This window comes from Taudactylus pleione, unplaced genomic scaffold (assembly GCF_031769625.1).
Source record: "Taudactylus pleione unplaced genomic scaffold, aTauple2 ptg000019l, whole genome shotgun sequence".
NCBI lineage: Eukaryota > Metazoa > Chordata > Amphibia > Anura > Myobatrachidae > Taudactylus > Taudactylus pleione.
In genome coordinates, this window is record NW_028284421.1 from 31,472,231 (window position 1) to 31,484,531 (window position 12,301).

Consider the following 12,301-nt stretch of genomic DNA (forward strand, 5'->3'; position numbering starts at 1 on the left):
TTTGTCCCTCAGGCCGAGACACGTGCTGAGTTTGCAGAGAGGACAGTAGCCAAGTTGGAAAAGACCATTGATGACTTAGAAGGTATGAGTTTTCTTTCTTTTTATTTATTTAGGATGGCTACAAAGGCTATTATGTGTCTTTTTTGGGTTTTTTTTTAGTGTGTAATTTTTGAGGCATTGCTATTTTTACATCACAAATGTAAATTAATACATTAAATGTAAAAATAGGGTACCATATTCTCCTTTTGATTTTGTAAACTGGTATAATCGTATTATTACTGTAGTGTCTTTAGCAGAAACAAGACAACGCTCTGATATGGTACGTTCTTGTCCAAGGTTCCATTATGGATTACCTAGAACATTATTTTTATGAATGTATTTATATCAGGAACAATATTCAAATGTGCCCCTTTTAGGGCTTTTTCTCCTCTTTGAGGAAATATCCTATTTTTCTCGGCATACAATAATTTCCCTGGCAGTTGATGATGATGCCTTTTCTACTGCTAATCTGTCTCTCACTTCTCTTTTTTTTTTTTTTTCTTTTCTTTTTTTTTATTTATATACAATTTGTTTTCATGCCGGGCTCTTCACTGCTTCACCATGCTGTCTGCTTCTTCATACTGTCCATGGATGGTGGTTTCGAACACTGGACTCCTTTTCACCCTTTCCCTTATCTGTGTACCCCCTTGCCATATCCTTCCTTTTTTTTTTTTTTTTTTTTTTTTTTTATTATCCCTCCCATTTCTTGTTTCTGTCATTGTCTGCCTACCTTTTGTCTATCCCTTCAATCTCTCTTCCACTTCACTCTGAGCAGATGAACTGTATGCCCAGAAACTGAAGTACAAAGCCATCAGTGAAGAACTGGATCACGCTCTCAATGACATGACTTCAATGTAAATTCCCCTTTCTATGTTTTCGCTTATGTTCGTACCCTCTCTGCTCGCTTAATAAAACTCACGTCCTACCCTCACACCTTCAATTTTATTTTATTCGCTCACTTCTGGCTTACTATTTCCTACTGACCTTTTACCTCTGTTTAGACAACTGGCAACTTCTGTTTCATTTAAATAATCTGAGTGAAATATGTCAATCCTTTTTGATTTGCTGATAAATTATTGAAGCTCCAGGAAGTCACATTGCATTGTGGGTCCTCCAGTTCAGTTAATTAAATATAGCGATGGCTTGTCCCAAAACGTACATGTGGGCTAAGACTCTTTTTGATCCAAATTTTTTATAAAGCCAGTATGTTAAACAGATGTAATCCTTGCTTTTTACCATTTTGTTAACTCTTTTGTGCTTTTCTTTATATAAACACCTCATCCCTCTCATTGTGCACTAATGTACAACAAGGCAAAGCTGTGTAAATGAATGCAATTCCAGACATCAATGGCTCCTCCCAATGCAATATAATTTATTATGGTGATTTATAATGGGTGTGTGTATATGTGTATATATGTATATATATATATATATATATATATATATATATATATATATATATATATATATATATATATATATATATATATATATATATATATATACACACACACAAACAGTGTAGTCTCTATATAGGTTAGGCTTTATGTACATTCAAACAGTTAAACTGTCATATATTGATGGATAATTAATGACGGCTAAGTGCCCATATATCTGTGCCGCAATTCTACACCAATCTGATCGGCGATCAGAACCATCCATATGCCGATCCTGAATTTTTGTGGACTGGTTCAGCAAATCCAACATGTTACATTTCCCTGATGCCCCAAACCAGGCGCCTGATGTATGGGGGGGCCATTACCGCTACTAATGACTGGCTTAGAAAGGAGATAACGGCACAGTTTCAGTAGTAAATTGTATTTTCCAACACCAAATGCTGTATTTTATTTGAAAACAAATATATTGTGACCAGGCTCTTCAAGAATATAATTATGGAGTATAATTTGCTGATCCAAGAGGTTTACAATATATAACAGCAGTATACAAAAAATAAATAAATTAAAAATGAATACGGTGTATGTGCCACATCTTTGGTAACTGAGGAAATACAAATCAGTCATGGCTGATAGTACCTTTCATAGTGGTTATGAATAAAACAGACTGTCACCTAAAGTATGTACATATTTTTCAGTCCACAAATCAATTTAGTTGTACAGTTATAGCATTCCATGGGGCAATTCAATTAGCGTGATGGCCATAAGGTGCTGCCGTTAGAACAGTTTTTCTGGCACCTCGCGACCGCCACCATCACAGATTTTTCTCACACCTCATAGTGGTGCACTGGAAAGACTGCAATGTTGGTGCACCATAATAATCTGCTATGTGCTTAGGTGCACATTATCACTAAATTAATTGCCCCTTCCACTCTGTATATGTCTGACACTTCAGTTTTACTCCTAGTATTGAAGGTAGTTTTAATCTGAACCATAACATATTTCATGTAGAGAAGTCAAGCTTCAGTCTCAGCATGGAAACTAGTTTTATTCCTTTTATGTTCAGTAATAAATGTAAATGCAAGCTGAGCCTGTAGTATGTAGAACATACAGATGTATTCTCCTACATCTATCCTCCAATACATCACGCAGCGCGACATGCCTGGCATTAGTGAGCCACCAGGTCCTGTGCAACTCTGCTAGCGTTCTGAGGGATCTAGTTACTAAGCAGTGTTAGGAGACAGAGTGAAAAGTGATAAGGTGCCAGCCAATCAGCTCCCAGCTGTCATCTCACAGGCTGTTTGAAGCTAATTGGCTGGCTATCACTTTCTTATCACTTTTCACTCTGTCTCCTAACACTGCTTAGTAAATAAACCCCTTAGTCGCACACTGCTATACAAGTGTCGCGTATGAAATTAGCAGTCTCCTGGTGCGTCGTAGTCACATCGTATTGTGACTTGGACGCATCGGCACAAAAAGATGCCTGTTGCTAGCAGAGTCTCATGGGACCTAGGGCCTGATTCAGAGCCGCTCGCTCTGAATCAGGGCCCTCCTCCATTAAAATGGAGCGTCCTCCTGGACGCTCGTATAGCTGTGGGTCACCACCCACAGCATATACGAGCGTCCAAAAAGATGGTCTTGACCATCGCGACCATCGGACTTGCGACGGAAACCCTGCGGTAGGGTTTCCCAGCCACAAGCCCTGGAGTGATGTTGGCTCTTTCAGAGCCAAAATCACTCCCACTGACATCACTAGTGATGTCAGTGGGGCCGGCTTCAGACGGTAGGCGTTCCCATGGGAACGCCTCCGTCTGGCCGCCACGCCCCTGGCACGCCCACCAAAGGGGGCGTGCTGTCAGTCACCATCAACAGCACGCCCCCTTTGGTGCGAGACCCGGAGCGACAGCTTGGCTGTCGCAGTCCGGGTCTCACGCATGCGCACGACGGAGCACCCTCCGTCGTGCGCAAGCGCAGTGGGGAACATCGACCCACTTGCGAGCGGGTCTGAATGACCCCCCCTAGTGCGATTGAAGCAAGATGTGGGAGGACACATCTGTATCATATCAAAAGCATCTGTCAGAAAGTAAACCAATTGGATAGCTTCCTTCTGTATAATAATCTGTTTTATTTCAGAGTTTGATTTACTTAAGATTGCGTGGAGCCATTGCATGTGGGATATATGCTTTTCCAGGAAAACTAATTACTTACCTATAATACATATACTTGCCTATTCACTTAAATGCCATTGAATCACACCTTTATATCCTATCAATAGTTGGTGGCTTTTTCTTTCATATTTGTGACATAGATTTTTATAGGATTTTATTTTGTATGACCGTGCTGCCAAGGGTTTGTACACATGGTGCTTAGTCGCCCTGTGCTGAGGTCATCTCGGCTATGGCTGTACTTCTGGTGAATGCAGGCCATCGTTCTATGGAATGCATAGATACAAGTGCTGTGAGTACATACAGTTAGTTTGTTTTCACCGCTCACCATTAGTGACCAGCAGTGCCTTTTTCTTTGTCATATAATCCTCAATAGTTTAGGGGTATAGCAAATAGTGGGAATCGAAAGATTTGAAGCAGAATATGTTGGAAGCATGGCCAGGGTGTAGAGCATATTACAGAACCAGCATTAATTATTTTATTAAGATTAATAATAAAGAGTTGGTAGACCAAACTCTTCTAAGGTAACACACCGCATTGATAATTCTCTTTATGAAGAAAATATTTTATTACGTTTGTGGGGGAAAAAAATTTATTTTATTAATAATAATAAAGAGTTGGTAGACCAAACTCTTCTAAGGTAACACACTGCATATACCGAGCGATAGTTTGAAACTATAATAAATTGTTCTAGAAAGCTTATTAATACTATACTAGACACTATGATGCAAAAAAAGTAACCTTTGAGAAGGGTCCTCCTCAAACTGTAGTGCCTCTGCCTTGGGATTAGGACTTCCTTGCACCTGAAAGACCCCAAAGTGCAGAGCAGCTGTACATATTATTGTACCTCCCCCCACCTGGTGATATAATGGCCAGCTGGGTACACACTATATGATGTGTCAAACGATGCGACAGTTGTCAAAGAACACTCTATATAGAGTATAATCCTCCAAATGATGGCACAATATATTGTCTGGAGATTATATCCAATTAATCGTTTTTCCTGTACAGACTATGCAATCATGTAGATTAATGGCTGTCCAGGTGACGTCTTCAGAGAAAAGATTGGCTCTACATATTGTGTGGTAGTGCCATTGTGCGTACACACTGCATGATGTGCACCACATTGTTAATTGCATCGTTCCATCTGACGTGCAGCACGGTAGATGGGATGACGTGCTGAACGATGGTAGAGAAAGAAGGATTGGGCATACACACTATATCTGTACAACGTATCTACGTTGGAACAATATATCTTATACACTTTTTCCACCAAACAAATAACCTAGGTTAATGGCAGGGCAACCCATGTCGACGTGTTTGGTGTAATCGAGTCTAAGAAAAATAACCTGGTCCAAGTTGCCCAGGAATCCGACCCTGGTGGCTACCAGGATAAAACCCTGGACTGATCCAATTAACCGTGCGACCTGATTTATTCAATACTTACCGTGCAGTGTGAAAGGGCCAGGTTGAAATAAGCTGGCATTTCAACCCTGGTCACGAGACTGGTTGAACACGTGTTCAACTCTGCTCGCGGTGCAGTGTGAACGGGTAACCCGGGTCGATGCGACATGTGTCCTGTTCACTGCATAGGAAGAATGATCTCCTATCCAAGCGCCGGGTCAGCACATGATGGCGATGACTTCATTGACTCAGCATTAGTGCCGGGTCGGGCCGCCAGTCTGAAAGGGTTCTAAGCCGGATCGCACCCGGGATGGATTTGTGAACAAAATTCCGGGTGCGACCCAGCATTCCGATGTGAAAGGGGTGGAAAAGTGATATAGTGTGTACCTAGCGTTAGTGTTCTGAGAGTTTTTAAATGTAATTACAGATGTGTCCTCTTACATCCTTGCCAATCGCACTACAAACGTGAGCATGCATTGTGCCATGCAATTATCCGCAGCAGTGGATGCTACGGCGCGCACTGCAATAGTACCATACAAGTCTATGGAGTCGCGGGTACGAACGTAGTGCACGTATACGCACGCCTCATGCGGCGCGATTTGCTGCGTATGTAGCAGGACACATCTGTACATTGTTGCAAGTTCTGAAATCATTTGCCCAGGTGGATGTTTCTTTCAAGGTGTAGCTGGCACAGAGGAATGCAGCTCTATGGTGGTTTAGCCCCACAATATATAAGTATAGGGAATGGCACTGCAGTTTAAGGAGAGCTTGGAAAATTAACATTTCCTTTTTAAACACCCACAAGTGTGGCTGCACCCTCCCTAGTATGTAGATAAGCAGTAGTAGCACTGCCTGTGTACTGGAGCATCGATTGGAAGCCTGCAGATATGACTAGAAGTTTTCCCCTTGATTTTGTAGTGTTGAAATTCATTGCACATATTTTTCCACACACATAGTATTTCAAATTTAATTTAACACCTTGGAAGCACAAGTTTTCTGTATAGTGGAACAATTTCTGCAGAGCACAGCAGATGTACATTGTTTGACAGGGTGCAGATATGTTCACCATGAGAGAAACTATGATATGTCTACCAGATGTTGGTTATTCTAAATATGGCCAAGCTGATTTCAAGACCGACAATGAAACACAGAATGTTGGACAAAAAGGTATTTTTAAGTAGGAAAGATTAAGACCCATTACATGTAGTCTAGTTGAGGTGGAATCACTGAGTGTTACATGGAAATTTCAGTGGACGATTACGAATAGTGTGTGAAAGCAACTCTTGCAAATCTGTTTTTGCATTCACATACTTTAATTTTTGGGTAGATTATGTATTTTCAAAAATCCCCACTGAAGCCATTGCCTGCTAATAAGATATATATATATATATATATATATATATATATATATATATATATATATATATATCTCTCTCTAATTTATCTTAGTCTAATGCTGAGTGTAGTGAGATTGGATAATTCCTACTTTTCTCTGGAAGAGAGGGGGTACTTCTAGTAAAGTACAGCTCCAGCTGCTAGAAGTAGTTATTGGCCATGGACTGTTAGAACGTATGCATAGTACATCACTGGATAATCTACGATACTCTGCGCTCCATCTGACCACACACGCTTGGTCATAACACCAGCATTATCAGGAAATGTGACCAATGTTTCCAGTTTTGTCACCAAAATGAGCATTCGGAATCCTTGTAACTTTGGCCACCAGATAGCTACTATCAGTATGTTGTCATTTTATGATTATAGTAATGGGACAAGTGATCCAACAACTTGGCCCGGTTTTTAAAGGCTTGTATAGTTTGGCCACCCAAAACTGCCTAAATTGGAAAGTGATACAGATGATTCAGAACTAACCTATGTATCACCAGATATATTAATTAATATGTAGCTAAAAAAATAAAAAACAAAATTGTCGATAACTATAATCTTACAATAGAGGGGAGGTATTGATGGTAGAGCTCTGGATTACCTGGTGATTAAGGGACCCTTAATTTTATTTCTTTCCACAAGGTTTTGGATCAGGCGTGTTGTACATATTTAGACCTCTCCACCTGACCCCTCTTGTAGCTCTTCAGTTCCTCCACTATCACTTGAGTCACCAGATAAATGTATTAAATAGGAAGATAACATTACACAGTCATCGTACAACTGCGCTAATGGAGATCCATTTTTGTACATGTATGGCCAAATCTAATAACTGGGATCCGATTAAAATTCCGAGAGTTAGAATGCCGGCGCCGGAATCCCGACACCTGTCAGGATCTTTGAGCCGGCATCCCCGACCATAAACACAGGTGTTAGGGGGAGGTTAGGTTTAGGCATCTGGGAAGGAGGAGGGGTAGGGAGAAGAGAGTGTTAGGATACTGACTGATAAGTGTCTGAATGTTAACCCTGTCGGGATACCGGCGTCTGCATTATGACCGCATGGATCCAGAGTGCCGGAAAACCGTACCGAATAACAATCTGTACCCCCCCCCCCCCCCCCCCTCCCCTCCCCAGCCTCTGTAAGGCAGATAAAGAATTCTCATTTTGCAAGCTAATTACAATGGACTTAATTGTGCACTAAATTACAAGAGGCAATTTATTTGGATTGAATAATCTCTCAACGGTCCGACTTGGTGCAGCGGAAGATCTATTCAGGTAATGGATTGTAGGATAGGGTTAGTGGCGGGTGCTACAGCTCTTTATAAGGATAATGTAAGGTGAACATTCTACAACTGCTTATGTTTAATTAGTATGCCAGTTATAAGTTGAAACTTATAAGATTGCTTGTTAGGTTCTCATGATTTTGAGCAGTGGTATAATGTTGTTAGACTTGTCCTCCCTAAAGAGCACCAGATGCTAAGGGGTAAATTTACGAATCGTCCGTCTTGCTGGAGTTCTGAAACCTTCACATCACCGGCAAATTGAAGCACCAAACCACTATTTACTATACAGCGATTTTAATGGGGTTTTGTAAACCACAGTCTGTCCATCTGTTTTACATCGGTTTTGTGGGGGTTTTATTATGGGATTTTAACCAAATGCTGTAAAACTAAAGTATCTATCTGGCCAATCAGTAGGCAGAGAAATCACAATGCACTTACAGTATAATGAAGGCAATAATGTATTGAATAAGAAGGCAGATACTGTAACATTGATAATTCTCTTTATGAAGAAAATATTTTATTACGTTTGTGGGAAAAAAAAATTATTTTATTAAGATTAATATTATATTAAAGGGGCAAAATTAATTCACTGTTAATTGGTGTTTAAAAATGTTCTTCATGACTAGGGCAACACTTATTATTTTATGATATGGGTACCATTTATATAGCCATAAACTAATAAATGCTACCCTCGTCAATACATTTTTAAACGCCAATTAATAAACTTTACCCCATTAATGTAATAGCTTCATTTTATTGAACGCAATAATATATAACAATTTCCCAAACTATTATATTAATAAAATAGTCTTTCCCTCATAAGAGAATTATCAATGTCACGGTATCTGCCTCCTTACTCAATGCATATTGTCTTCATTGAACAGATAACTCAAACCGCATGCTTTTTGAGTGCTCGTTTTTCAAAACCACTTTCTTTATTAAGGCAGCTTTTCGTCGGTTTCTAAAGCAGACACTTAGTAAATATGGGGTTTCTATATTTGTAATGTTAAAATCATCAATGGTGAACTTATGTTCTATTCTAAAGTACGGCTTCCTTTCTGTTTGGGCTTTAGAAAATCTACAATTAGCAAAACCGGCAGCATGCCACCGAAAATCACAAAACTTTAGTAAATATACCCCCTAAAGCTGGGTACACACTGACAGATACATTGGCCGATCAATTGATCAGCCAATGTTTCTGCTGCCCGTTGGACAGTGTGTACCCACGATATGTCGGTGAACGTCAGTGTTCACCGACATATCGCATTGGCTGTGCTGCACAGCCGATGGACAGATATGTCTGCAGACCTATCTCCATCGGCAGGTGTGTACGGGCGGTCGGCAAACCACCCGTACACACAGCGGCAGAGCGCGAGGAGGGGGGCGGGACACTCCCCCTGGTCGCCGGGACCTGCGGGCAGTCACAGATGAAGGTTGTTCATTGTGTACGAACAACCATCATCTGCAGATATATCTGTATAGTGTGTACCCACCTTAACACTGGATCCTTCTCTAGAACAATATAAAGTGAAAGCACTTGACTAAGATTTGTATTAGTCTGTGAGCACTGAATGCCACTGATTGGCCACTAATCAAGAACAAACCATTTGACTAATATTTAAAACCAATCTCTGAAATCATTGTATAATAATCTACTGCTCTGGTAAAATAAAAATAACACAATCCGCTAGCGGTGAGGCTGGTAGGCCTGGTGACCAACGCATCATGGTGTGTTATTGCTGCACCACCTATGGCTTTTGTCAAATAACCTTTTCAGATAAGTACTAGATTCCAAGGTGTTTTAACAATGCTAGAAATTAGTTCAGAAGGACTTGCACCCCCCTGTAGTTGAAAGTAACAAGCCAAGTAGTTTGCATGTTGCCGAAAACCAGCCGCCTTCCCCCCCCCCCCCCCGGCCTCTTTTACCAAACCTCCTTTACTGTCGGAACACTTTAATCTTTTATTTTCCATATCTTTTCTTTTTTTCTTCTCTCCTTGCAGATAAATTTCTTTGCTTGATATGGTCCTCTTTATCCTACCTGGGCTGGATACGCGGCTCTCTGCTGTCCTATTATCCCACTCTCTTCTTGGAACTGTTAAATTCGTCAATCTGTATTAATCTTCAAGTCACTTTTCTGCTGTACAGACACACTGTAAAATAAAAGACCCACTGTGTATTTTCTCTCTACCTGCATTATTTATTGAATGCCTTAAGTGAACCTTTAATAATAAAACTGCAAATATGTACTTTCGAGATTTTGTAGGAAATCTACGTATGTGAGATATATATATATATATACACACACACACACACGTGCATAAATATTGGGACTGACAGAATTTTCATATTTTGGCCTCTATTCACCAGGTGTCGTCTATTCCCTCGTTATTTCATTATCAATTAAGCAGGTAAAAGGTCTGGAGTTGATTCTAGGTGTGACATTTGCATTTGGAAGCAGTTGCTGTCGACTCTCAATATGAGATCCAAAGAGCTGTCACTATCAGTGAAGCAAGCCATCATTAGGATGAAAAATCAAAACAAACCCATCAGAGAGATAGCAAAAACATTAGGTGTGGCCAAATCAACTGTTTGGAACAGTCTTAAAAAAGAATGCATAGGAGAGCTCAGCAGCACCAAAAGACCCGGAAGACCACGGAAAACAACTGTGGTGGATGACAGAAGAATTATTTCCCTGGTGAAGAAAAACTCCTTCACAACAGTTGGCCAAATCAAGAACACTCTCCAGGAGGTAGGTGTATATGTGTCAAAGTCAACAATCAAGAGAAGACTTCACAAGAGTGAATATAGAGGGTTCACCACAAGATGTAAACCATTGGTGGACCACAAAAACAGGAAGACCAGATTAGAGTTTGCCAAACAACATCTAAAAAAGCCATTACAGTTCTGGAACAACATCCTATGGACAGATGAGACAAAGATCAACTTGTACCAGAGTGATGGGAAGAGAAGAGTATGGAGAAGGAAAGGAACTGCTCATGATCCAAAACATACCACCTCATCAGTGAAGCATGGTTCCCTTGTATTTATTGATGATGTGACTGCTGACAAAAGCAGCAGAATGCATTCTGAAGTGTTTCGGGCAATATTATATGCTCATATTCAGTCAAATGCTTCAGAACTCATTGGACGGTGCTTCACAGTGCAGATGGACAATGACCCGAAGCATACTGCAAAAGCAACCAAAGAGTTTTTTAAGGCTAAAAAGTGGAATGTTATGCAATGGCCAAGTCAATCCCCTGACCTGAATCCGATTGAGCATGCATTTCACTTGATGAAGACAAAACTGAAGGGAAACTGCCCCAAGAATAAGCAGGAACTGAAGACAATTGCAGTAGAGGCCTGGCAGAGCATCACCAGGGATGAAACCCAGCGTCTGGTGATGTCTATGTGTTCCAGACTTCAGGCTGTAAGTGCCTGCAAAGGATTTGCAACAAAGTATTAAAAAGTGAAAGTTAGATTTAGGATTGTTTAGTTTGTCCCATTTTGGCCCCTTAAAAAGTGGGAGGCACATATAGAAACTATTGTAATTCCTACACCGTTCACCTGATTTGGATGTAATTACCCTCAAATTAAATCTGAAAGTCTGCAGTTAAAGCACATCTTGTTTGTTTCATTCCAAAGCCATTGTGGTGGTGAATAGAGGCCAAAATACGAAAATTCTGTCAATGTCCCAAAATATGTATGCACCTGACTGTGTTTATATTTATATATATATATATATATATATATATATATATATAATCAGGAACAGCAAACAGACGGCGGCACTCGGAGACTTTCATGAAAAAAAGTGTATTTAAATATTCATAACAGGCACAAACGTTTCGGGACCACTACGTCCCTTTGTCAAGGATATATATAATATATATATTTTTAAATAATATAGTCCCACGAAGGTCAGCACTCACTTTTAAGCAGCAGACTAATATTGCCTGGGGTGGCCATTCAATGGTGCTCCAAGGAAACCCAAAAATACATTGCCTGACAAAGAATGCACTCACCAGGGCTTCTCTTCAGGCTTCAAATTTTTTTTGAAAAACCTACTTTAATATCACATCATGTTTAGGATAAAAGATGTCAGAGGGTCAATGTTTAGATCGCACAAACGCGGTCTTCTTCAGGATATCACACATAGGACCTATGTGTGATGTCCTGAAGAAGACCGCGTTGGTGTGGCTTATTGTTTTTTGCCTTGATGGTATTTTTTTCATTAAATGAGAGATAGATATATATATATTATTCTCTATCCATTTATACTTATCCACTGATTCCATGCATTTTGCAAATGCACTGTTGTCTGTGTCCATCAGCTGAAAGGAGGAGTGCTTGATAAAGTGCCTCTACAGTCACAAGTCTGATAGCTGTGTGATGTGGAAGGTTTGGCTACATTGATTGAGCCAGCATTATCCTAAAGTGATTTTAATGCTGAACCAGATGACTGACTCTGAAAACATGCTAAAGCTGTGTTTCTTTATGATATAAAAATGATGGCTCAGAGTGAGAACTAGAATTCAAAAGAAAGTGTATCCATTATTTAGTTAAATAGTTCTTCAAGATACTATATATGTGGAATTTGGAGCCATTACATATGGATGGTAAGTTCGTGTGAAA

General features: G+C 40.1%; 1 protein-coding gene across 5 annotated transcripts in view; it reads left to right on the forward strand.

Annotated features, from left to right (window-relative positions):
- Positions 1 to 12,301, forward strand: part of TPM1 (tropomyosin 1) — a 43,253-nt gene that overhangs the window by 26,217 nt on the left and 4,735 nt on the right. For 2 of the 5 annotated variants that reach the window (XM_088446429.1, XM_088446450.1), the window contains 2 exons: positions 13 to 82; positions 815 to 970. In XM_088446429.1, coding sequence (XP_088302555.1) covers positions 13 to 82; positions 815 to 897 — 153 coding nt within the window. In that variant the 3' untranslated portion in view covers positions 898 to 970. Of the gene's footprint in view, positions 1 to 12; positions 83 to 814; positions 971 to 9,669; positions 9,855 to 12,301 lie in introns of those variants that run through there. The other 3 variants (XM_088446446.1, XM_088446454.1, XM_088446437.1) reach the window with 2 other exon arrangements.